The sequence below is a fragment of the Alnus glutinosa genome, chromosome 10 (genome assembly GCF_958979055.1).
Source record: "Alnus glutinosa chromosome 10, dhAlnGlut1.1, whole genome shotgun sequence".
In the NCBI taxonomy this organism is placed as follows: domain Eukaryota; kingdom Viridiplantae; phylum Streptophyta; class Magnoliopsida; order Fagales; family Betulaceae; genus Alnus; species Alnus glutinosa.
The window spans coordinates 22823951-22849819 of NC_084895.1; the positions used below are offsets into that span (position 1 = coordinate 22823951).

The following is a 25869-nucleotide window of genomic DNA, read 5'->3' on the forward strand; positions in this document are numbered from 1 at the left end:
AATTTTTTTTTTTCAAATTTGGTTGTTTAATATTAAAATCAAAATTAGTATTTAAACTTAATTAGTTAAACTAAATTAAATTAAATTAAATTCTCTCGATCTTAATCACAACTCGACCAAAAGCCTCACGTAGCTACAGCCTACGGAGGCGTGAATCCCTTTCCCTACAATTACAAAAGAAAAAAAAAAAACAAAAAAAAAAAAGCCAAAAGAATCCTACCGCAATCAACGAGTAAAACTGGCGGTTTCAACGTACGTACAAACAAAAAGCGGAAAAGAGACGTAATATATCCACTGCAGTAACTGCTAATTGGTTATTCCTCTTTTAGCTCTCGAGTCTCGACAGTTGACAGTCGACAGTCGGCCCTTTCCGCAAGCCCTTTCGCTTCTACTTCTGCTATTTCTACTCTTCGACTAGGGCTTGATCTCAGAATCTTTCTCCAAAAGGAAAAAAGGAAAAAGAAATTCGAGAATGTCGAACTTTTCCAATCAGATCAGAGCGTCCTCCGCCCTGATCAAACGGCTGAGACAAATGAGTAGCAATCCGGTGCTGATGCGGGCCCGATCGTTCACCACGACCGAGGGCCACCGTCCAACCATCGTGCACAAGCGCAGCCTCGACATTCTCCATGATCCTTGGTTCAACAAAGTAAATCTTCACACAATTACACTACGTTTAACTCTTCTCTGATTCTCTTCGTTCTGAATATTACCGCGTTTGATTTTTTTTTTTTTTTTTTTTTTTCTGTTTCGAAAGTTACAGATTGGATATTTAAAATGACGTTGATCATCAAATTAGAATGCTGTAGTTGTTAATTTGTTACTGCAATTTTTGTTTGTCAAATTAGGGAACAGCGTTTACCATGACGGAACGGGATCGTCTTGATCTTCGGGGGCTTCTACCTCCGAATGTTATGTCTTCTGAGCAGCAAATTAAACGATTCAGTGAGTTTTTCTTCTTGGTGCCGACATTATACATTTTGTCACATTAGTCAACGCAATTTACAATTGATCGTAGCTTTCTTTGGAAAGCAATTAGGTGCTGTTAGAGGTGTGGATTTACATGATTATTTTCGGAGGCATTGTGGAGATGCTTGCAAATTGATAAAAATATAAAGTTAGGATTTAAGGATAGGGTTTATGACTTAAGTATTTAAGTAATTGCATTTTTTTGATAAGTAAAGATAGATTTTATTAATCTCAAAACAAAGGCAGCATGAAAAAATTAGAGGGAGTAACTTATGCATAAGCTGGATACTGAATTATCTCCGTTAAATAATAATCAAGTATACAATGAATCTGAACAATCCGGTAAAGTCAATGGACATCCAAAAGAATAGAGATCGGACAAAAGCAGACATGATTCTATCAATAGAAAGTTCCTGTCCCTCAAAAGCCCACCTATTTCTTTCCCACCATTGAGTCCATGTGAGACACGATGGTACTACATTCCATGCCCTTTACCTGAATGAAGTTGGTTTCCTTCACCAACACTGAAGTAGAGCAAGCACTGAGTTGGGCATAACCCATCTCGCACCAAAAAGACAAAGACAAAAGTCCATAACTCTATAGCAATAGAGCAAGGAAGTAAAATGTAGATAAATTAACTTCAAATTTTGGTGCTAGTATTATTTTTTTCTTTCAGCAACATTATTGCTGATATTTGTAAAATGGGCAGTGGTTGACCTGAAGAGGCTTGAAGTGCAAGCAAGAGATGGACCATCTGATCCAAATGCTCTGGCAAAATGGCGGATACTCAACCGTTTGCATGACAGAAATGAGACTATGTACTATAAGGTGGGTTGAAACTTTATTCCTTTATATCTACTCTTTGCTGGTGTGCATTTATCATTGGAAATTAGTGTTTAGCTCTTTGCTTAATTGAGTAATTATCTGAGATAGTTGCTAAAATTGCCCGTTTGGAGTTGTTGATTTTTATACCTCAGTAATGAGAAGATAATCTGATGATTTTAAGTCTAAGGTGTGGAAGATTGACATTTTACTACGGTGTGATGTAGAAGGAAACCTTATAAAAATTCATGTGACATCCAGCAACTTTTAGGTACTTGTCAGTCGGTGTTTGTTGCATCTCTCTCTCTCTCTCTCTCTCTCTCTCTCTCTCTCTCTCTTTTCTGCTCAGTAAAAAACTTTATGGATAATCTATTTTGCTGTAACTGAGTCACCCTTCCCTGCCCCATTTTTCTATCCCTAACACAGTGTAGGTTACAGAAAGATGTCAGGATGCTTGGTCCTTGTATTTTTATATTCCTTTTATTCAGAGGATGTTGGAAAGGTTGAACTTCAATTTAGGTCCTTGACAAGTAGTATTCTGCTGAAAGGAAGAATCAATAAAGAGAGAGGTTTTTCCTGGTTAGGGATTAAAAGAGAGTTTTGAGGCAGGCTGCTACCCTCTATTGATACTGAATCACTATTTTACATTTGTATATATTCTGTACTTGAACATTTTTCTTATGGAAAAACGATAGATTGTTTAGTACAAAAACAAATTTTTTTTCTGTTTCAAAATTCGAAAAGAAATTATTAATGATGTGGAAAATGCATTTGGGGCCAAGCAGAATGCTGCAACCACATATATGTGGTGAACACGAGCTATAAAATTGGAAAAGAAATTTTAGGTGTAAAACACGATATAATCTGGTTAGAGAAGGCTCTGCATTTTTCTGTCTGTAGACAGAAGCACAGTGCATTCTTGTACACCTTATGCTGATACCTTGGTCCAAAAGGTGACATTTTTCCAATTTTAAAAGTCAAAAGGAGAAATAATATTCTTGGATTCATATAGAAACATTTATTGATGTGATGAAGCCTGCTTTGACGAACCTTCAAATATGAGCTTCAATATGACTTAATTCTTGACCACTCTACCACTGGCAACAGGCTACGACTGCACCATTAATGCTAGTTCTAAGATGCTACCTACCATCACTATCATACATCTGCCATTGCACTGCCAACCCACTTTGTATAAGGACATGAGTCTCTTCTTTAGCCTTGCCCTTATATTGATTTTGGATCTCTAATACTTTGCCATATTCTTTTAGATGCATTTCCATATTCATATATATTCTTCCACACTTTCATCAAATATTAGTTTTACATTATTATTTGCATTTCATGCTGGTTGGAGTAGTCAAAAACATTGTATAGAGCCAACCTTATGGATCTCATTGTTTTATAATTCAAATAATAGCATCATTCCTGAAATTGGCAGGTTTTGATTGACAACATTGAGGAATATGCGCCTATAGTTTATACTCCAACTGTAGGTCGGGTTTGCCAGAATTATAGTGGTTTGTTTCGAAGGCCAAGGGGAATGTATTTCAGTGCGGTGGATCGTGGAGAAATGATGTCTATGGTTTATAATTGGCCAGCTGATCAGGTCTTTCAGTTAATGATATCTAGCATTTAAAAAAAATCCTTTTTTTTTTATTTTTTATTTTTTTATTGTTAAGTTATTGAGTATTAAAACCTTGCTTTGCAGGTTGATATGATTGTTGTCACAGATGGAAGCAGAATACTGGGTCTAGGAGACCTTGGAGTTCAGGGAATTGGAATTGCAATTGGGAAGCTGGATCTATATGTTGCTGCTGCAGGGATAAATCCTCAAAGGGTATTTCTTATTTTATGTATCACATCTTTCTATTTCATATTTCTTTATCCATTATATGCCCAGAAAAACAACACAAATGGTAACTTTCTTGAGTATGATCGTGTATGCTGTTATCATATATGCATAAACAAACTCTTTGAAGATTCATGAATAGGATGGAAATTTAGTTTAAGTAAGTTGGTCTAATCCTCTTTCTAAACAGTTTGACAAACCTGCTGTTGTACTACTGAATGGAGCAAGCCAAAGATAGAATTTTCTTCAAATGCTATCTTTATACTATGGAACATTTATAGGGTAAGTGGTCAGTACAGTGATGGAAGTATCAATATAGGATCTTTAATTAAAGTATCAATTTAGTTTGGCGAACAGGCTTCTGCAGCTGAACAGTTGAAGACGACTCCTACCCAGTGAACAGACTTTAAGTAGGAGCACTCATAGCTTGAGTTCTTCTTGAACTTCTTTATACTTTACAATGGAGAGCTGTTGATGTACAACTTTGAGAGAGAGAGTGAATGCGGCAGTTGGCAAGTTGCTGTGTTAGGTGAGGTGTTCCAGTGACATCGCGGAGATATAAAGTTACTCAATTTTAATCTTTGATGTGGGACCAACAATACTCGCAAGAATCACAAAGTGAAAGTGGGAAAAGAGAGGAGAAAGAAGCTCAAAAAGGGGAAGGGAGAAAGAAAGAGGAACCTAAAGGGGGGAGAAAGAAGTAGAAAAAAGAAGCTAAGAGAGGGAGGAAAGAAACAAGAGTATGGGGAAGAGAGAGAGAGTAAGGAGAATTCATATTTTTATTCCATCAAAGTCTCCCGTCATTGGAGTGCAGAAAACACTTAACTAGATTCACGACTAAATCCTAATGTAGGGCAACAACCATTTATTGAATTGACGAAAACACTCGGCTCTTGAAAATTAAATTAAACATAAAACAATTACTGATAACCCAATTATTAGACCTAAATAAAACTACATGGACCCAATTAACTCTTGTTGCATCTCTTGCATCAACCTTGATGGCCGAAAACTTAAATCTAATGTGTGAAATTGAAGTTAACACTTTTTGGAACGATTTGTGGTAATTTCTGATAAGCTATGTAAGAGTTATTCTTTCAATAAGACTAAATTTACTTATAAAAAAAAGGCTATGTAACAGTTATATTTATCAGTGGCAGAGATGCTAATGTTATCTTTTTGGATGAAAGTTAGAAAGCATAGTTCCTTATTGATTGTGTACCGCTGGACCATAGTCATAGATTACTGATAAGGAGTCAAAAAGTTTTGGTAGTTATTTCAGTGATGAGATTGTTTTCTGTTTTCATTCAATTCTCGAGCTGATCTATTTTCTACTATGCATTCTCTACCTTTTTTCTCATTTCGATTTTTTAATGAACAACACAACTCAACTAAGCCTTGATCCCAACTAATTGATTTCTTACTGAGTATTATCTAAAGATTTTATATTTGATATTCTCCTACGATAGGTACTTCCTGTCATGATTGATGTGGGAACTAACAATGAGAAGCTGCTCAAAGACCGCTTGTGTAAGTCCTTTATTCATTTGATGGTGATGATATTGTAGTTGCACCATTTTTTTTTTCATAAAAAAGGTTGTTCTGTTGTTATCAACCATGTAAATTTTGTCCTAGTACATGAAAAGGGACTTGCTACTATTGTTTCTTAGAACTTATCAAAAAAAAAAAAAAAAACAATGCATGCCCCTGTTTTTGAAGAAAAAAGCAAATTTCATTCCTCTATGATGCCTTTTTGCGTCACTGTATGTGTGTGATAGTGGTATTAATTTTTCTGTGGTTGGATTGTTGTTAGATCCCATGGTAGATTGGTAAGACATACACGCAGAGCCCTAGCCAAATTCACATACTGCAATCCAGGCACAAAAATTTCATTGAGAGGAAGATGCAGTACAAGAAGAATGATAATTCCTTCATAAGCATAAAAAAAGAGAGCCAATTTAACTGTGAAGCAGGAAACAAAAATTGACACTTGAAGCAAAATTTTATATATATGACATGATTAACGTTGCTTTATGTCCTATGCTGTTTATTCAATAGTCACTGCTAATGCTTTGTTCTCTTTAAAGAACTTTGTTGTGTAGCGTGCTCTATTAGGATTTTGATTGCCATTCTCTTGTTAGACTGTCAACATACCTAGTGAGGAATGCCTACCAAATTCATATTGAAAAAATTGAACTTCATTGGATTCCTAGGTAAAATTTGGTAGCACAAGACATAACTTCACCTCTAATCTCCTATTGAAGAGAAATCTCCAAGTCCTAAAAGGAAAGTGCTTGTTATTGAAGGTAACCTTGGTGCTATAATGAGTGCGTTATACCTTGGAGAATGGTAAAACTTATTCTTTTGGGATAGCTGGAAACACTATATACACACAATTCAAGGCCTTAGTAAGTTTCCTCGAAACCTCCCATTGATTTGGGAAAAACACATGGTACCCAAAGATTCTTAGTGTTGTGGAAAAGAGGGATGGTGAAGCAGACAGTAACTCTGTATGGAGCATTGAGTTCATCACACGAGATGCCATGCTGTTAGATCTGCATCCCCTTTTGGCACCATAGAGCAAATAATTTTTTTTTTGATAAGTAAAAAATGTACAATTTTACCATAGAGCAAATAATATAAGTCGGCAACTGTTAACAGATAACTATTTTTCCTTTCCACTCCATGTATGGTCTGAGATGTGATACCATAATAATTAAGATTGGAATTTGTCATCTATGTACTCCAACCAGGTTCGATCTCAGCGCTTATAATAGAGAAGAGACCATATTGTGAAAATTTTGAAAGTGAGGGAATGCACTCTCATATTATGCATCAAGGAAACCACTGCTCTAGAATACAGATGAATTAAAATAATAAACTATCACGACAGAAAGAACGTAAGAGGGGATGTTTAAATGGAAAAGGAATAAAGCATTGAACTTAACAAAGTGCTTTCTGAGTAAGGTAGGGTGACAAAGGGATACTAAATGACAAGTAGAAACCAACTAAGAAATGTGCATTCGTTAAAACAAATCACATTGCTTAAAATAGTGGCCTCCATAAGTAGAGAGTTTCAATACATTCTCATATGTGATGCCTGGTGGGTGACCTATGGTAGATTTGAAGTCCATACTCCCTTGCATGAAAGCTCATTTTTGTTCGATATTTTAAACTATGTTATCATATTGCTGTTACTTGAATGTTGAGATTAATGGGTTGGTCTACCATTGTCTCTCATGATACCTATGCTCCCACATCATATTGACTGTCAATTTTTCTCTTCATGCCTCATATCATGCACATTTTAATTAATGTCTATGGATCATGTACCCTGTTTTATATTATATAACATTCTGCATGCACTCTGTTTTTATATCATAATGCCAAATTTACCTAAAATAGATTCATTTTCATTAGTCCTTTTTCTTTTTGTTTTTAATCATTTACATGAATGCAAATCCCATAGAAAAATAAATGATCATTTTATTCTTAATTACCAGATTTGGGATTGCAAGAACATCGTCTTGATGGTGATGAATATATTGCCGTCATTGATGAATTCATGAATGCAGTGTTTACTCGTTGGCCAAATGTGATTGTGCAGGTAACTAAACGTGGCACATGCTAATTTAGTCACTAGCAGGCTAGCAGCTGCATTGCATGATAAACACTTATTTTCTTTTCTTTTCTCTCTCTCTCTCTCTCTCTTGGTGAAAAAAAAAGAGATAAAAGCAACTTGGGTTTGTGCAGTTTGAAGATTTTCAAAGCAAGTGGGCCTTTAAGTTGTTGCAACGTTATAGAAATACTTACAGAATGTTTAATGATGATGTCCAGGTAATTGAATTCCTTGGTTACGTTAAAGCATCTCATTAATTTTATCGTAGTAATATCTATCTGCATAATTTAATCTTGTCTCAACCTTTAATGATAATTTAACAGCATTTCTGTTGCTTATTTTTAAGCATTGATGATAAATATATCTTAAATTAGGAATAATATGTATCTATGAAACTTATAGCCAACATTCTTGAATGGTCGGGTATTATTATAATTTATATTAACTGCTGTTCATTATTTGATTACATATGTCCTGAAGATAATTGTTGTTTCAGTACAGTTCTAATTTTTGTTGCTAGAAACACCTATTTGGGACTCACCATAATTTTTCATGAATTGTAATTGGGTTCTGCCTAATTTAATCTTTTTTCTTTCTGATGAAGTATAACAAATACATCATCAGAAAGAATAAGAAGCTTTTGGGAAACTGGTTATTAACCATGGCAAATTAAGTCCCAGATGTGGGGGTTTGGAAATATATCAGGAAAGGATGGGAGAAGTTTTGCAGTTATGTTCGGTTTGTGGTAGGGGATGGGTCACATATCAGTTTCTGGCATGATTGGTGGTGTGGGGAGAGATCTTTGATATCCAGTTTTGTATAGTATTGTGAGGAACAAAGCTACAATGGTGGTGGATAATTTGGCTGTTCAAAATGGAAATATTCATTGGAATGTTCTCTTTACGCGGCAATTCTAGGACTGGGAGATGGAGATGGTGCTTTCTTTCCTCGAGAGGTTGTACTCCACTTCGATTCGACAAGGAGAGGATGACAAGTTAGTTTGGAACCTTTCTACAAGGGGTTTTTTTGAAGTAAGGTCATATTATGAAGTGCTTAGTAGGAAAGAAGGCCCATCATTCCCGTGGAAGAATATATGGTGTGCTAAGGCTCCGACAAGGGTGGCGTTCTTTGTATGGTCGGCAGCTTTAGGAAAAATATTGACCCATGACAATCTGTGAAAGAGGAATATTGTGGTTATTGAGTGGTGTTGTATGTGTAAAAAGAAGGGGGAGTCTATTGATCATCTGTTACTTCATTGCGACGCCGCCCGTGAGCTTTGGAGTTTTATGTTTTCTTTATTTGGAGTTGAGTGGGTCATGCCACAAACGGTGTTGGATTTGTTGACCACATGGGGTGCGTTTTTTGGGCATGGCCTAGCTAAAAAAGTTTGGCGGTTAGTTCCTCATTGTGTTTTGTGGAGCATTTGGCGGGAGCGGAATGCGAGGCTTTTTGAAGATGTCGAGACTGTAATGGTAGTGTTAAGGAAGCGTGTTCTTAACACGCTATATCTTTGGATAGCGTCCCATCTTTGCCACCTAGGTGTTTCTACTTTTGTAGACTTTCTAAATTTATTAGCTGTTCCTCCCGTTTAGGGGCACTCTTGTATACTTCCCGTGTATTAGGGTTGCGCCCCTCTGCGCTTTTTATTGAATTTGAAAAATTACTTATAAAAAAAAAAAAAATTAAGTCCCAGACATTTTACAAAATAGATACCCACTAGAGGATTTCTTATAAGCAATAAAGGGATTGATAATGATAAGCATGTCTGATTAAAAAACAAGCCTCTGAACTTTGGCATGTGCAAAGCATTAAGATGAACTGGTGCAAGTATCACTAGATCAAGGAGGCAAAGCTAATTAGAGTGCAGCTAAAGCGTGGTAGCCAATTCGATGTTCGTTCTTATTAGGAGGTTCTAATGTCATGCAACTTCCTTGGAGGGGTATTTACAGCAGTAAAGTTCCTAGAAAGATTGGCTTCCTTTTTTTTTTTTTTTTTTTGGTGGGACGACGGCCTTGGGAAGAATTATAACGGTGGACTACTTAATTAAAAGGAACACCATTGTAGTGGATTGGTGTTGTATGTGTAAATGATTTGGTGAGTGTACTGATCACTTGCTACTTCATTGCATGGTTGCTGAAGACCTTTGGTCATTTCTTCTTATGGTATGTGGGGTTAAATTTACTTATAAAAAAAAAAAAAGTATGTTGGGTTAAATGACTGATGCTTCATAAGGTGATTATTGTATACTTTTGCTGGCATGGACAGCATACAATGAGTTCATTCTGGAATGCGGCCCCTCTATGCCTTATGTGGATGATTTGGAAATGATCATACCTTCAATTGCATTGAGATGTCTACTATTGAATTAAAATTCTTATTTCTGTACACTTTGTATGACCGATCTTCTATATTTCACAATGTTTCATCTCCTTCTTTTGTACATTTCACTGACTTTATGTGTTTGTTATTCTTTAGGTGACTCTTTCGTCTTAGGTTTATCCTCTAATTAATTTTTATTTTTTATTATTATTTTGTTTAATCATCAATCTTCCCAAAAATGTTGTCGGTTGCTGCCATGATGCTGCTTGCAAAATTAATCAGGTTGTATTCAGAGTCGTTCTCTCTCCTCTTTTCCCCGCTCTCTTTTTCTTTCCCCTGCTAGAGGTGGCGCGTGTAGGCGCGTCACGCTTGTTCTAGTTTCTGGCTTGTTTGAGCTGGGTGCGACAGAAGGGGTCTCCTCTTCGATTGGTGCTGGTCTTTGGCTGGTGGTGCTGAGGGGTTGGTTTGTGGGTATGGCTCCATGGGGCATTGCCCTGTAATCTTTCAGGATCGACTTAGATGGAGCGTTGCTTCACCGTGGAAGCGAAATGCTTCTCTTTTTCGACGAAGGCAGGAGAGCCTGAGCTCCGTTTGGAAGAGAGGAGGAAGGCGTTTAGTGGGTTCATTGTTTTTGGTGTCCAGGGCTCAGCGTGGTTGATGGCCACGGTCGAGAAGGCTTTGAAGGATCCAGATTTGGATTTCGTCAAGTACTTTCTGGAGGATACAAAAGCTCTGATGGTTCGAGGGAATGGGAACAAGGCCGATCGCTTCCTAGAGGTGGTAGCCTACGCTGAGGGTGGTCGGAAAGGGGCTATTTGGCTCCCTGAAGGCCGTGGTGGGTGGGGTTGGTCTCGGGTGGTGGGTGAGTTGAGGAAGCTGCTTTCTTTCCTCGGTTTGAAGGCTCGGTCGCCGGGTGGTGGGATGTATTCTTCGGAGGGGACTCAGAAGGGGGGGGAGTTGAGCAAAGCTGTGGATCTTCTGGGAGCCACAGATGGGTTTCCGACGGGTGTTAAGATGGGAAAGGGAATAGGTACTCCGTCGTTCGTGGAGGTGGTGCGCTCGGGAGCTATCGCCTCAGTCTTGGGTTGCCGGTATGCGGTGCTGAATTCGGGTTGGTGCGATTTGGAGAAGAAGCCGCCACCAGTGGGCTGCTCCGCCATGGAGAAGCAAGCGACTGGTCCCCTGGGTAAGGACCATTGTGTTGATGAGCGTCTCAGCTCCAGAGATTGTGTCTGTTGTTCGGCTTGCGTGCCTGGGGTAGCCGATGTTGAGGGTGACTCTTCTCTGCAAAGGGATAGCGTGTCTGGAGTGTTCGGGCAGATTCTAGAGGTCCTTGGGCACCTTTCCAAGGCTTTAATTTGGGCTTGTGGGTTTTCGCATAGAATGGGCTTAAAGTCCTCTGTTGGGCTTAAAAGCAGGTTGGGTTTTGTGGCGGGCCGGATGCTTAAGAGGTGCAAGTGTGCTTTCAAAGGGTCCCGGTTTCGGGCTGGGGCTAAGGTGATTAAGCCCATTGTGAGGGTTGCTGAATCGGGTCCTGAATCAGTTTCGAGGCGGGTCTCGGGTTCGGGCTCGAGTCCAAGTCTAGGTTTGGTTCAACTTTCTTCCTCCCCGGAGGCGTCGTCTTCGGCGGCCATCTCCGTTGAGCGGCCTTTGGCGGTGGTTCCAGGTCCTGTCGTTCAACGCTCTCTCATCCTAGAGGCTTTGCCTCCGGCGCCTTCTGTTGAGCGGCCTTCGGCGGCAGTTCCTGCAGGTCCCGTCCAGTCGCTCTCTGCTTCGGTCTCTTTTTCGGCGTCTTCTGGGTGGGCCTCCTTTTCCCCGGCATTTTCTGTGCTTGTTTCTCCGGTGTCTCCTGCGCAAGGTTCCTCTTCTGCACCGACGGAGGAGGTCTTTCAGTCCCTGGGTTCTTTGAAGGGCTCAAACCTAGCAGAGTTTGGCGGGGCTCTTCCCTTCTCGTCGGCTGCTCCTCCGAATCTGGCTGGGCTGTTAGTGAGTTCGGAATTTTTCAGTAGCTTGTGTGGTTCAGGGCCTTCCGTCTCTGCTGCTGCTCCTCCTCTCTCAGGGGCTTCTAAGCTGGGAGTGAAGATTCGTTCTTCCCCCCCTTGCTGCAAATTCAACCTTTTCAGCATTATATCAGGAGGGCTAGGAGTTTAGGGTAGGTCATTCAGTGCAATGGAATGATGAGTTATTATCGGACTCTCTGGAAGCTTCGAAGTTGTCTGCTAGCCTTGTTGTCAATAAGGTGTTGATGCCAGAGCCTCCTGCGGTTAAGGTTGTAAAGCCTCCAGTGAAGCAGGGTATTCTTAAGAAGGGGTTTCTCAACCCTCGCCCGATTGTTTTAGCCCCTTCCGCTTCGCCTCCGGAAGTCATCGATGTCGGGGTGGTAGGACCTTCCTCCCCTCCGAGTGGTTGCATCATTCCTTTCTCTGTGGAGGGAAATGGATTCTCCCAATCCAAGAATTGGCCTGTCGATTTTGATCATAACAGGGAGATTGTGGTTTTGGAGGAGGAAGATGATTTTTGGGATGGTTTGCCTTTGGATTGGGCGTTGGATGGGGATTTTGCGTTGGATAGGGACTTTGGGGAGGAGGTTATGGCAATTCAAGATGCCATGGAAGAAGAATTTCAGCGGGATAAGATGATTGCGCGCCAGAAGTCCAAAGGAAAGAGAGAGCTCCTGAATCTGCATAGCTCCATCAATTATGGCGACGATTTGGTTCCTTTTAGGCGTAGGAAAGGCAAGGCTCACGTGAAGTAGGTATTTGCAGGTTGTGGGTTGTTTTTCCGTTGTTTTTTGGGTTTGCTTTGTAGTCCGGCCTCGGTCGGCTTGGATTTTGGGTCTCTTGTGGTTTCAGTCGGCTTCAATAGGCTTGGTCTTTGGGTGCCTCTGGATTTTGGTTGTAGTGGGTGTTTTTTTGGCGTTTCGGGTTTTGTGGGTGTTGTTGGGGCTTTCTGCTGTTTTTGGGCGTGTTATTGGGTTTTGGGTTTGTAAGTGCTCGTCGTATACTGCCTGTGTACTGGGGCGCCTTACGCTTTCTATATAAAATTGTTGTTTACTTATAAAAAAAAAAGTTTAAGCTTATAGGAAATGATAAATTTAAGGGATAATTACACTTAACCCCCCTGATTTATCCACGGTGTGACGATTTATCCCCCAATGTACCAAAATTGGTACATGACCCCCCCGAACTTACCAACGTGTGGCAAAATCAACCTTCCGTCCAATCGACCGTTCGTTTGGACGGAAAGTCGGTCACGTGCAAGTCACGTGACTTGGGGAGGGTCTCTGTCTTAAACGGTCACGTGACTTGCACGTGACCGATTTTCCGTCCAAACGAACGGTCGATTGGACGGAAGGTTGATTTTGCCACACGTTGGCAAGTTCGGGGGGGTCATGTACCAATTTTGGTACATTGGGGGGTAAATTGCCACACCGTGGATAAATCAGGGGGGTTAAGTGTAATTATCCCTAAATTTAATTAATTAATACTATAACACTTCACCTCACATTTAAGATCAGACAACACATGGACTCTTTTAATTCAAAAAAATGGATAGATGACGGAGACACGGTTCAAATTTAAGATCTTTGCTCTGATACCATATTGTATCACCAATTATTCCAAAAACTTAAGCTTATAGGAAATGATAAATTTAATTATTTAGCTAATGCTTTAACACATTTATCGGAAAAAAGGCAAAGGTAATTATTATCTCAGCATATTTCTTTCATTTATGGCACTTGTATCAGTTGTTTCAAACCATGGAATGAATCTCTGTTGTAATTATAGACTTATAGTGACTGTTGGCAGAACATTTCTCTATATACCTTTTGTGGATGTTGTATTATATTGTTTCAATTGTAAATGAGGGTATGCTTTTAAGAAGAATTTAAATATATGAGATAAAGTACATAGACCATGGTAATTTGTATTATATTTCAGCATTTATGAGTATTACTGTCTGTTACTACTGGCATGATGTCAAATCACTTTACAGGGAACAGCAGGAGTTGCAATTGCTGGCCTTTTAGGAGCTGTTAGAGCACAAGGAAGGCCAATGATAGACTTTCCAAAGCAAAAGATTGTTGTCGCTGGTGCTGGAAGGTTAAGCATTTCTTTCATATAGAGAAGAAGAGTTTTTTTTGGTGGTTGAATGAGAGGAAGAAATGGTTGTGGAACATAATCCCAATAAGTCAGACTGTTCTTAACTACCATTTGAAAGATTAGACTCATCGAAGAATTAAACTTAGATAGAATAGGGAGATTAATTTTTTATATATATATATATAATAAAAGATAAAATTAATTTTTCTTGAAAAAGTCCATTGTTTACGATATAAAAGTCTGGACTGTCAAAGGCATGCACAAAAAAGTGCATGTGAGGATTTTTTTTAAAAAAAAATGAAGGATGCAATCTTACAAAAAAGTTCATTGAGCTGAGGTATAGAAAAGGCAATATCAGCAGCAATATAAAGAAGGCCATATCCAATTAAGTATGAACATTAGAATTCTAAGTTAATAGCAAAAGATTGGAAGATGGAAGAAAGTTGGCTGATATGCTTGGAAATGTCCTCCTTTTGTAGACTTTATTGACTATATTTGTCCGTAATTCTTTAGGAAGTCCTTTTTGTATGCTTCTGAATGCTTAGATTTCTCCTTTTATTAATAAAAATTTCCTACCATAAAAAAGTTGGCTAATTTATTGTTTTCAATGAAATGGTAAACTACCGATTATCTTAAGAGTTTAAGCTGATAGGAAAATGATGAACTTAATCACCTAGTCAATATTTTAATATTACCTTTCACATGTGGGTGGAGATTCTCCCTCAATGAATGTGTCCTAACATGTGCAATATTTAATTTTTAAATAAGAGGTAGTGGAGTCAATGTTTGAAATTAGAACTATTTGCTCTGATATTATGACAAATTATCGATTGTCTCAAAAGTTTAAACTGATAAAAAATAATAAATTTAATCACTTAATTGATATTGTAACAAAGACTACGGCTTAGCACTATGTTCACTGTGTTTGTTGAAGGTGTTAGAAGGACCTAATGAGGCCAGAATAGTGAAGATATAAGAAATTATTGATGGCCATGTTAGAATATTAATTAAAATGAGTAATCAATTCCTTGGTCTTTGTGGTAGTCCCATGAAGTTTAAGGTTCGAATCTCCTTGGGTGCAAACAATTTCTTGAGGCCAGCCCGTCGGCCAAGTCGGTGTATTACCCGATCTGTGTAGAGGGGGTGCTTTACACGAGTCCGAAATTTACCTAACAAGGGTAGATACACGAAGTGGCTCTGCCTTGGGAGTTTCTCGTCATAAAAAATACAAAAAAATAAAAAATAAAAATAATTAATTAATTAATTAATTAAATAAAAAAATTACCATTTCCTATCAACTTCAACTTTTGGGACAAATGGTGGTTTAATATGGTATCAGAATAGAGGTTCTATATTCAAACTTTGTCTCTGTAATTCACCTCTCATTTCAAGTAAATATTTTATTTATTGCGCTTCACTTCTTAAGGGAGGATTTGAGTCCACACGAGAAGGGAAGTCTTAGAATATAAATTAAAATGATTAAAATCATCATTTCTTATTAACTTGAGCTTTTAGGACGACTAGTGATTTGACATGCTAGTAACACAAATGAATGAATAGCTCTAAATTGACCATGATGGTGAAAGTGGATTGTTTAGCCAATGCCATATCTATAGAAATGGTTGAGGTGATTTTTGCTAATGAAAATAGCCAAGGTTTGAAAAGAGTCTGTTAAAGTTATATAAAATTTTATTTAGTACTTGTGTGTTTGCGTAGCAATCTTTGCAATTTATAGAGCATACATGTTTGAGTTTAACCATATTCATACTGGTGTCCCTACCATCAAATGAGTTTTCAGTACTTGCTATATAAGTAATGATACAATGTAATCCATGGGTGTAATGGTCCTTCCGACTGTCAACATTATGATGCATTTTTATTTTTATCAATTATTTTATTACTTCAAAGGCTCCAGGTTCTGTTGTCTTTATATTTAAAGCAATCTTATTTGACAATGTCCCTACATTATTTTGGTTCCTGATTTTAAATTTTTGGGGCTTGTTTTCCTTGCTGTTCACTTATAAACCTATTATTTTGCAACATGCTGATTGTGTTTGGGAGGCCTTTTCAGTTATGCCAATGCTTCACAAGGACTTAATTCATGTGCAAAAAGTCTAATGTTTTGTGTGATCCAACAGTAAAGCACCTGCATGTTTCACACAAAATATAAATACTTTGCTGAATTTTTTTACTATTTCAGTGCAGGAATAGGGGTTCTTAATGCCTTAAGGAAAACAATGGCAAGGATGTTAGGAAATAATGAATCTGCTTTTGAGAGTGCTCGGAGTCAATTCTGGGTAGTTGATGCCGAGGTCAGTAGTAACTCCCAAATTCTGTCATCTGCTACTCTGCTATGAGGTGATAAATCTTATATCTTGATAGCTGATACAGTTAGATTGAGGTATGGCAATTGACCTGGTCAATTTGACAGAAATAAACTATCAGCTCAGCAACTGGCAGGCTTGCTGAACAGGACTGCAAGGTCCCCAATAAATGGTGAATATGTGATAATTATATACACCGAGGCTAATAATCATGTCACTTTTAAGTTCTTAGGAGCTAGAGTTTAACGAACAATTTAAGAATTCTTATTATTACATGTAAAATAAAATAAAAGAGATAGAAGGGAAGAAGAGGAGAACACAAAGGAGAGGAAACGACTACATTGCTTCTTATTTTATTGAGTGATTTGGATTACAAAATAGATTATATAGGCTAATAGAGGGGAACACATCCCACAGATCATGGCACAAAATCGGAAACTATTAAAGAGGAAAATATGGAGAAAATCAGGGAGGAAAATAAGGAGAGAAAATCAAGGAGATATCTTGATATGCTGTAACGGCTCTTTTATTCTGCAATGGCTCTTTCATTCTCTAACATTACAATGAGTGGAATTTTAAGAATTCTTTTAGAAGATTGTAAAGTGTGATCGCATCATAAACCTATATTGTCGATTACATATATAAATTCATTTTACACCGGCCTTGAAAATTGAAGTAGCGTCCCAGCTTGAATATAGACCATGCCTGCAGGGAACTAAAACCTGAGACATTCACTTATTTTTTCTATGTTTCTCAATATTAAAGTAACTAAGTGCTTGCTTGTTTTTCTTGTAGCCTAATCTTGACTTGCTTACCCATTTCTATATATATATATATATATATATATATATTGATAAGTAATTTTATTATCATTCATTAAGCGCAAAGAAGCACAACCCTAGTAAACAGGGGGTATACAAGAAAACCGAGTATGCAAGAAAACCCATAATCTGAAGAGAAAGAAGAATAAAAATTCAAAAAACTGCAAAAATAAAATTAAGCAAACTATGATGGGCTGATTTTCAAGTATAGAAAGTGTTGAATATAGTCTTCCGCAACTTTGTCACCGAAGTCTCTACATCTTCAAAGCTCCGAGCATTCCTCTCTCGCCAAAGACACCATATTAAACACAATGGAGCCAACCTCCATACTTCCATAATTGTACCACGTCCAACCTGTCCTCCCCAACGAACCAACAAAACAATCACCCGTCTAGGCATAACCCACTCTACACCAAACATATTAAGAATGGAACTCCATAATTCCCTTGCTACTTCACAATGAATCAGCAAGTGATCAATGGACTCCCCACTCTTATTGCACATGCAACACCACTTAACCACAACAACATTCCTTTTTCTCAATTTATTTATTAAGCGTCAATATTTTCCTTAATGCTGCTGCCCACACAAAAAATGTCACCTGCAAAGGAGCCTTGACTCTCCATATACACTTCCACAGAAATGAGGATCCATTCTGGCTAGTTAACACTTGATAAAACGACTTCACTTCAAACTTACTCCCTATTCTATACTCCTCTCCTAGGCTTAGTTTGAAAGAATACAACCTCTCAAAGAAAGATACTACCACCTCCCAATTGCGAACTGGTGTAGGAAAAATTACATTCTATTGAATGATCCTTCTCGAAACTGCATGTTATACACCACAATGCCTCTTCTCAACTCTTGTTGGCCTCATCTCCACCTTCTCCTCCCCTTCTTCGTCGCGTGTGCGCAGTACGTGCTGCCTTGGATAGCAGATCTATGGCTTTTAAGCTATAGATCTAGTGCGTCCCCCGTCCAAGTAGCAGGGCTAAGGCTTTTGTGTTGATTCCCCTCTCTTCCAAGCTTCTCCATAGCCAGTGCTTTGTTTTGTCTATGGAGTTTGCAAAGAATCTACGTCCCCAGCGCATCAACTGCCGGGCGCCTTTCTTAGCAAACACCAAAGTAGAGTTCCTTGACAACAACTCTTACCTAGTTGATTTATGTGTGATCCTCCCTGTTGTGGACCAAGATCCCTTGTTGCCGCCATAGGTGTCCCTACAAGTGGCCAAACCTTTGGACTGCTTCAAAAACCGTATTTCTTGGCAGCCCTTTTCTTGGCCGGTGGGCCAACAAGTTATTGAACTGGGTTATTTTTTTGGCCCATTTTCAGTTTATTTTTAATTGTTTTTATTTGACCCTATTTTACCTGTACTGAGGAGTTTGTTGGGATCCCCACCCCTATTGTGTATTTTGCTTCTTTTTAGTGTAATAAATTTAATCTTGCTCATAAAAAAATGTTGGATGCAATTTTTCTTGAGATCTTGTCATGTACTCATGTTGCATATTGAAGGAGATCTTTCCTAATTGGCTGGGTATGATAATTAAATTCATTGTTTTGTCTTGTGCAGGGCCTGATCACGGAGGATCGTAAAAATATTGATCCAGATGCACGCCCATTTGCAAGGAACGTCAAAGAAATTAATCGTCAAGGCTTAAGGGAAGGCGCAAGTCTTGTGGAAGTGGTTTGTGAAATTTCCACTTATTTCCATTATGGATATCCTGGTAGATGTAATTATGTATGCTATATTAAAAAATTGCATCTTTCTTTTGGTGTATTTTCTCTGTAGTAGGCAATTGAAAAAATTAGTAGAGGCAACTGGATTTGAAACCAGGCCTTCCCCATACATGTATTTCTATTTCTTTGCTAAGCATGAAGCTTTTCTGGTAATGAAAGTTTGTGTAGCTTCTCACCCAATGGGAACTCTAGGGATATTACCTTTTATTTTTTTTCCTTAATTTTGTTTTTGCCAATGTTGAGCAACTTATTACTAATTTACAACTACAGAAATCGAAAGATCGGAGGGAATTAAATAACAATGAGATTGTTTTGTCTTGACTCTTTGATTGAAAAAATTGTTTGTGATTAGTAATTTAAGCTGCTATTAGTTATAGTCAAGAAATGTTACCATCCTTCTAATAAACAAGGTTTCTTGTTGATTAAAAGGAGAAGAAAGTGTTATGGAGTTGGGAATATTCTCTGATGTGGATCACTTAACTGTCTGATTTATCATTGTTTACCACAGTACTGATCACATCTTGCTAATCTTTGCTAATCAGGTACGGGAAGTGAAGCCTGATGTGCTTCTTGGATTATCTGCAGTTGGGGGCTTGTTCTCAAAAGAGGTATCTGGAAGGATTTATGTGGTTGGCTAAACAAATTCTTGGTCCTGCTTAAATAGACTAATGGATTAATGACTGAAACTCTTGAGGGGATGTACCCTTTCTTTATCATGCTTCACAAATCGTTATGCATTTTAGGAGCATTTAGTATACAATACTCCCTTGGTTGTATATTGCATGGCTATTGAGAACAAGGGATAAATATAGTGATGTGCCTCAAATACCCTTAATCATTACTAGAGGTGAGCATGATTTTTGAAAAGAATCTTGCATTATTTCTTAAAAAAGGTAAGGGTAAAGTAGTAAAATGAAGGAGTAAGTATTTCCACTATTGGAAATTGGATACTAAGTTTGGGATATTCTAAAAAGGAAAGGAAGACATTTACTTTGGGATGAAGAGAGCAGAAATTAGCCTTCCTTGTCATTGTGATTCTGCTCTTATTAAGTGCTTCATTAACCATCAACTTGCAGAAAGATTAAGGCACAGGACATAGGCAAGTCTGCCCCTCTATATGGCTATTTGAGTTCATCAAATTTAAAAAATTTATGCAACGTATGCTGCTTGAACTGTACAATATTGCCATGCTTTCAAGATACCATAAAGTTTCAGGTTTAAGTCTCAAGGAGTAGAGTTACTTATCAAAAATAAAAAAGTCTCAAGGAGTGAAGTTGAATTTTGTGTGATAGTTTAAGAAATGCCATCCAATGGTAAATTCCCTGGGCTTTCGCATTTTAGTGTACAAGCACTATGCATAAGCGTATTCTATTTTACATTTTAAATTTTGACATGATATCGGAGTGGGTGGATCGAGCTTTGCTTCGATCCTTTTTTGTTTTGTTGATGCTTTCTATCTTCATCTTATCAGAGCTGATCGATACAACTTTGCTTCAATCTCTTTTTTCTTTTTCTTTTTCTTTTTTGGGTCGTTGGTGATTTCTATCATCACCTTATCAAAGCTGGTTAATCTGACTTTGCTTCAATATCTTTCCTCTTTTGGTAATCCATATTATTGCAAGTTGATTTGATCTTCAAATTTTTCACTTGAGGATTAGAACTATCAATGTAACATTATTGGAGACGACGATAAATTTTGAGCATGCTCGCGGTATCACGTGCCAAAGATTCCCACTCACAGCCATGAGTTCTTCTCGTTGCTTTCATCTTTGCCTAAAAAAAATTTACGAGTTGCACACTTCATTATGATTTCATGCATAGCTTAAGGTGGAGTGTTGAAAAATGATTCATTTTCCATATCATAATGAATAAATTAAGGGATTGATTGCTATGACCAATTATGATATTACATTAATCAATTACATTGATTTGATATTCAAATATGATAAATTAATAATTGACTTTATATTTTTATATTGTTGAAATCTCATTATAAATACGAGTTTCTTGTAATATGTTAAGTAGTAAGAATCGTGTTAGATTTTGGGGTGTATGGGGGGGAGTTATGGAAGAATATTATGAGGGGTTGGGGGAAGTTCTCAAGTCATATTAGATTTGAGGTGAGAGATGGCTCCAATGTTAGATTTTGGCATGATCTAGGGTTTGGGGATATGGCCCTTAAGGAAGCATTTCCAGATTTATTTGGTATTGCGTGCGTAAATGATGCTTTTGTTGCGGATAACGTGAAAATTCATGAATGTTCCATTAAGTGGAACGTGAGCTTTACTAGAGCGGCTCATGATTGGGATGTGGATGTCTTTGCCTTATTTTTCTAGGTGTTGTATTTAAGGAGAGTGAGATGAGAAGGCGAGGACAAGCTATGGTGGGTCCCTTCCAAAAGAGGGTTGTTTGATGTTAAATCTTTTTACAGTATCATGAGTTGTAATGATGGTTTATGCTTCCCCTAAAAAGAGTGTTTGACGGGCTAAAGCTCCGTTGAGGGTGGTCTCTTTTGCTTGATTGGCGGCTCTGAGAATATTCTTACCATGGACAGTCTCCGAATGCGGCGCATCATTATGGTCGATAGGTGTTGTATGCGTAAAAGAAATGGGGAGTCCTTGGATCTTCTTTTTCATTGTGAGGTTGCTTGTGCTATGTGGAATATTTCTTCAGTCGGTTTGGGCTATCTTGGGTTATGCCTAGACTAGTAGTTGACTTGTATGCTTGTTGGTGGATTGCTGGCAGCACTCAGAGTGTTGCTGTGTGGAAGATGGTACCTTCGTGCCTTTTGTGGTGTCTTTGGAGGGAAAAGAATGATAGAAGTTTTGAGGACCGTAATAGGACTTCGGAGGACATTAAATCTTTATTTTTCAACATCCTGTATCTTTGAACAGTTGCTTTTATTTCTCCTTTGGTGCTTAGTTATCATGATTTTCTTGTTCTTTTTGCTCCTAGGTGACTTCTTATGTATACTCTGTGTGTGCCTGGGGCGCATTACACTTTTAATGATATCTCAAATACTTATAAAAAAAATAAAAATCATAGCCCATTTGGGCTTTGTGCATAGTGGACATACGCTTTAGAAAGCCAAACAACTTAAATCTGTGTTTTCTTTTCTCTTTTCTTCAAAATATTCTTGTGCATATTTCTCTCTATTTTGTTTTATACTTCAGATTTTAACAATTGCATCCATATAAATGGAATTTATGCAACCTATGCCTTATCTAATTTTACTAAGTTCTGCCAGCTGTTTTTTTTTTTTCTTGCAAAATTGATTTTTAGGTATTAGAGGCCCTTAAAGGTTCGACATCGACAAGACCAGCCATCTTTGCAATGTCAAACCCTACAAAAAATGGTTGAGTTTTCATTTTTCTTCCTTCTTCGTATTAGATAAAAATTGTATGGTAAATCAGCTCTCTTCAAAACTTTGACTCCGACTTATTATCTTGTTTTTTTCTTAATCTGACAGCTGAATGCACCTCTGAAGAAGCATTCTCCATTGTGGGCGACAATATTATATTTGCAAGTGGAAGCCCATTCAATAATGTTGATCTTGGTATGTATTAAGACCATTATGTTTACTATATCCTACACTCATTCAATTAATGCAGTCTAATTTCAAGTTATTCCATGAGGTGGAAATTGTTAAAGTAGTCAGATTACATTTGTAGTCAGCAGAAGTGCAGAAACTGTTATTAATGTTCGTTTCAGTCCTCTTTTTAGGGGCTCCTTTGTATACTTCCTGTGTACTAGGGTTGCGCCCCTCTGCGCTTTTTAATGAATTCTTACTTATCAAAAAAAAAAAGTGCAGAAACTGTTATTAATGTATAGCTTATTATTTTACAACATGTTTGTAATAATGCACTAATTGTTACTCAAGAAACTGTTGAATTTTCTTATTATTTCTTAGATGCATGAAGTGTATCTCTCTATTTCTTCCATACTGATTTTGATAGAGGAGTTTACTACATAGAGGTCTCTTCAAATTATTTTTTATATATCCTCCTTTTCGAGTCTTTTATACTGTATAAACTTTTTAGATTTTAGACACCTTTAATGTGGTTCTCTCTTGTGTACATTTCGTATACGAGGGCTGTACCAGTTTTTCTTTTCAATAAATTATTACTTATATATATATATATATATATATATATATATATATATATATATGTGTGTGTGTGTGTGTGTGTGTGTGTGTGTGTGTGTGTCTGTGTGCATGCGAGAGCCTTAACTCCTTTTGACTTCCACAGGAAATGGTCATATTGGCTACTGCAACCAGGGAAACAACATGTACCTCTTTCCAGGGTTAGTTTTATTAAAAGAAATTCATTGTGTTTCAGTAATTTAACTTTTCATATTACTAACTTGTCTGTTGATGCAGCATTGGACTTGGTACTCTTCTATCTGGCTCCAGGATCATTTCTGATGGCATGTTACAGGCTGCGGCAGAGTGGTACTTATCACATATCCTTTCTTAAGTGATTTCTATAGGATGAAAGTTCTATTCAACTTTAGAATTATATATCACCAAAAAGCAGTCCATGCCCCCTGCCTGCAGTCTCCCAAAATGTCCTAAGAAAATAAACAAAAAATAATTAGTGTATGTGGTAATTATGTTAGTAATTTTTGGATTTTATAATTACTAATCACTTGCAGGCTTCAATAAATGTAATAGTCGTAATTCATGATTATTATTTTGTGCTATAACCACCAGCTCTTTAGCCAAGTGGTATCCCCTCTTTTATAAGGTGGAGGTCTTGGGTCTAACATGTGGGAGGGTAGGGATTTGGGTAATGGGGGAAGGGTAGCCATCAAATTTTATTTTATTTTGTAGTTTGTTTTTTTTTTCCAGAGTTCAATAATCTGCTTACTACTGATATTGGTTATTCTCTGAATCAATTGCAATCTACAGCCTAGCTGCATATATGACTGAAGAGGAGGTTCTCAAAGGGATTATATACCCTTCAACATCTAGGTGCATAATTGGGCCCTTTTATTTTCTGTTTATTTATTATTGGCTGTGAGGCAGTTTCGCAGCTTTATTTCTAGTCCTTGTGCATATGTACTTAACTAATTCGTGTTTGCAGAATACGAGATATAACGAAGGAGGTAGCTGCAGCTGTGGTAAAGGAAGCTATAGAAGAGGATCTAGCAGAAGGATACCGTGAAATGGATGCCCGAGAACTACGGAAACTTAGTCAGGTATGTTTCTGGTGATCAGAAATCCAACCTTAAGTATAATTTTATCTTATACATGTTCTTAAAAAAAAATTATCTGATACATCTTGTATGATATGAGCTTTATAACGGATTGAAGTCCAAGTTTGCCTTGCATGGGTGCACATAGATACAAGACATATAATTTTTAGCTTTCTATCTAAGATATGAAGTCAGCATCAATTGAAAGAATTTAATTCAACACATTTTCTGCAACTTATGGTAAATTAAGTTATTATTGTTAGATGGGAGTACTTTTTGCTTCAGCCATATTCTAGGGTATCTAATCAATTTGTCTTATTAATTTTTGACATTTGGCATTAGAATTTTTTTCAAACGAGATATCCCACAAAGATATGTTTCCCTCCAAGATTTTTTTTGATAAGTACGAAAATTTCATTAAAAAAACGTAAAGCGCCCCTAAGTACACAGGAAGTATACACAGGGACAACTCAGCTAGCCCACATAAAAACCCAAGAAAACCCACAGGGAACTACAAACCCACAACTCCCAAAACTCACAAGAGACCCAAAATACAAAAGAAGCCCCCAACAAAACTATCAAACACCCAAAATACAATAGAAACCCCCCAACAAACACCCAAGATACTATCCAAATATACCCAACATGACTTAAAATCTAGCAATTTCAACAACAGTAAATGAATCAAGTAGACACCAATGCGGAAAGGGGAAATGCTGGGAACTTTGTGGGCTTTTTGAGGTATATCAGCAGTCATTAGGGTTTGTGAAATACATGAGAATTAGAAATTTGGGTTTGGTAGAGAAAAACAAGACGAAAAAGATAGAATGATTGTGAATATTGATGAGAACTGAGCTATTTTTGAGGCGTTAGGAGCTGTTGGAGGCTCACAACAAGCAAATGGAAATCTTTAGCATGACTCAACAAGTGCTGATGACATCCCCAGAGGTTGGGGCATTTTGTCAGGCCCCACCTTGCCACCAACAGGCCTTCTAGGAAGTTAGCCTTGATTCATAGAAGGTTGATGGCAGGATAAGATTTTGTAGGGTAGAAGTCTTGGACCTTTGATGAATGGTTGTAAAATAGCAACAGTTTGTCTTTGAACATCTCTGAACTTTGGCGTTTTCGTAGTTTAATTCGACATTAATGTGAATGCATCTGCTTTTCAGGAAGAGATTGTAGAATTTGTGAAGAACAACATGTGGAGTCCAGAGTACCCGACATTGGTTTACAAGAATGATTAAACAACCCCTACCAGATTGTAGAATTTGTGAAGAACAACATGTGGAGTCCAGATTACCCAACATTGGTTTACAAGAATGATTAAACAACCCCTCCCCCCCTCCCCATACCCTGCAGAGCAGAACAACAGCATGTTTATTTGTATTTTATTCTTGCTTAATTTATATGTAAATAGCAAGGCTCTGTTTGATAATATGTGTTTTGGGGGGTGTTTTTTGTTTTTAGTATGAAAAAATATTCTTATGTGACAAAGGTAAAAACTGTTTTTATGAGTTTGTTAATGTCTTTGTTTTGAAAACAGAAAACAAAAAGAGAAAAAAAAAAAAAAAACAAGAATGTTAACAAGCAAGTGCCCAAGATGCTCTTTAATTGTGTTGGGTGTGCAAGCCCTTTTTTTTTTTTTTTTTTTTAATTTTTTTAATTGTATTGTTTAAGTAAACAAACCAAATCTTGTCATTGAATACTTATCAAAGATCTCCACAATTTACTTTCATCACATAAGAATGTGTTAAAACTTCATTTACATAATAGTGTGTTTGCCTTAGTCTCTGTCGGGTTAGGCAACTTTGGGTTCATAGCACTCGTGAGAATACATCCAGAGCAATGATCAACAAATTTATATTGGCCCATTGGGTCGGATAAAATTCTGCAAACGTAATAGGTGGTGAATGGGTAGCACAGAGATTGTCGGTACACTAGGGCATGGCTTCTCTCTGTCCGCTGACATATGACCAATGCTTTGCATGTACATTGTACTCATTGGATCCACAGATGGTTGCATTATTTAGTACAATACTATTTATAAACTAAATTAAAGAAAGAGAGGTTACCTTTCATTATATAATGCAAAGGAATATATCC

The 25869-nt window shown here is 37.5% G+C and overlaps 1 protein-coding gene across 1 annotated transcript; it reads left to right on the forward strand.

Annotated features, from left to right (window-relative positions):
- The first annotated feature begins 313 nt into the window (after positions 1 to 313).
- On the forward strand, positions 314 to 25289 carry LOC133880048 (NAD-dependent malic enzyme 62 kDa isoform, mitochondrial). Its single transcript, XM_062318915.1, has 19 exons — positions 314 to 649; positions 849 to 945; positions 1679 to 1797; positions 3233 to 3400; positions 3503 to 3631; positions 5113 to 5173; positions 7147 to 7250; positions 7397 to 7480; positions 13578 to 13684; positions 15885 to 15996; positions 18401 to 18514; positions 19110 to 19175; positions 21850 to 21922; positions 22037 to 22123; positions 22818 to 22872; positions 22949 to 23020; positions 23480 to 23542; positions 23655 to 23769; positions 24936 to 25289. Exons 1-19 carry the CDS (start codon positions 473 to 475, stop codon positions 25008 to 25010), a joined length of 1878 nt encoding a protein of 625 aa, XP_062174899.1. The 5' UTR covers positions 314 to 472; the 3' UTR covers positions 25011 to 25289.
- Positions 25290 to 25869: the final 580 nt, after the last annotated feature.

Excerpts from the sequence above, each read along its gene's own strand:
- LOC133880048 (XM_062318915.1), top strand. The coding sequence starts at position 473 with ATGTCGAACTTTTCCAATCAGATCAGAGCGTCCTCCGCCCTGATCAAA. Across the intron at positions 18,515-19,109 it reads GCGCAAGTCTTGTGGAAGTG|GTACGGGAAGTGAAGCCTGA; the intron begins GTTTGTGAAATT and ends TTTGCTAATCAG. Across the intron at positions 19,176-21,849 it reads GGGGCTTGTTCTCAAAAGAG|GTATTAGAGGCCCTTAAAGG; the intron begins GTATCTGGAAGG and ends ATTGATTTTTAG.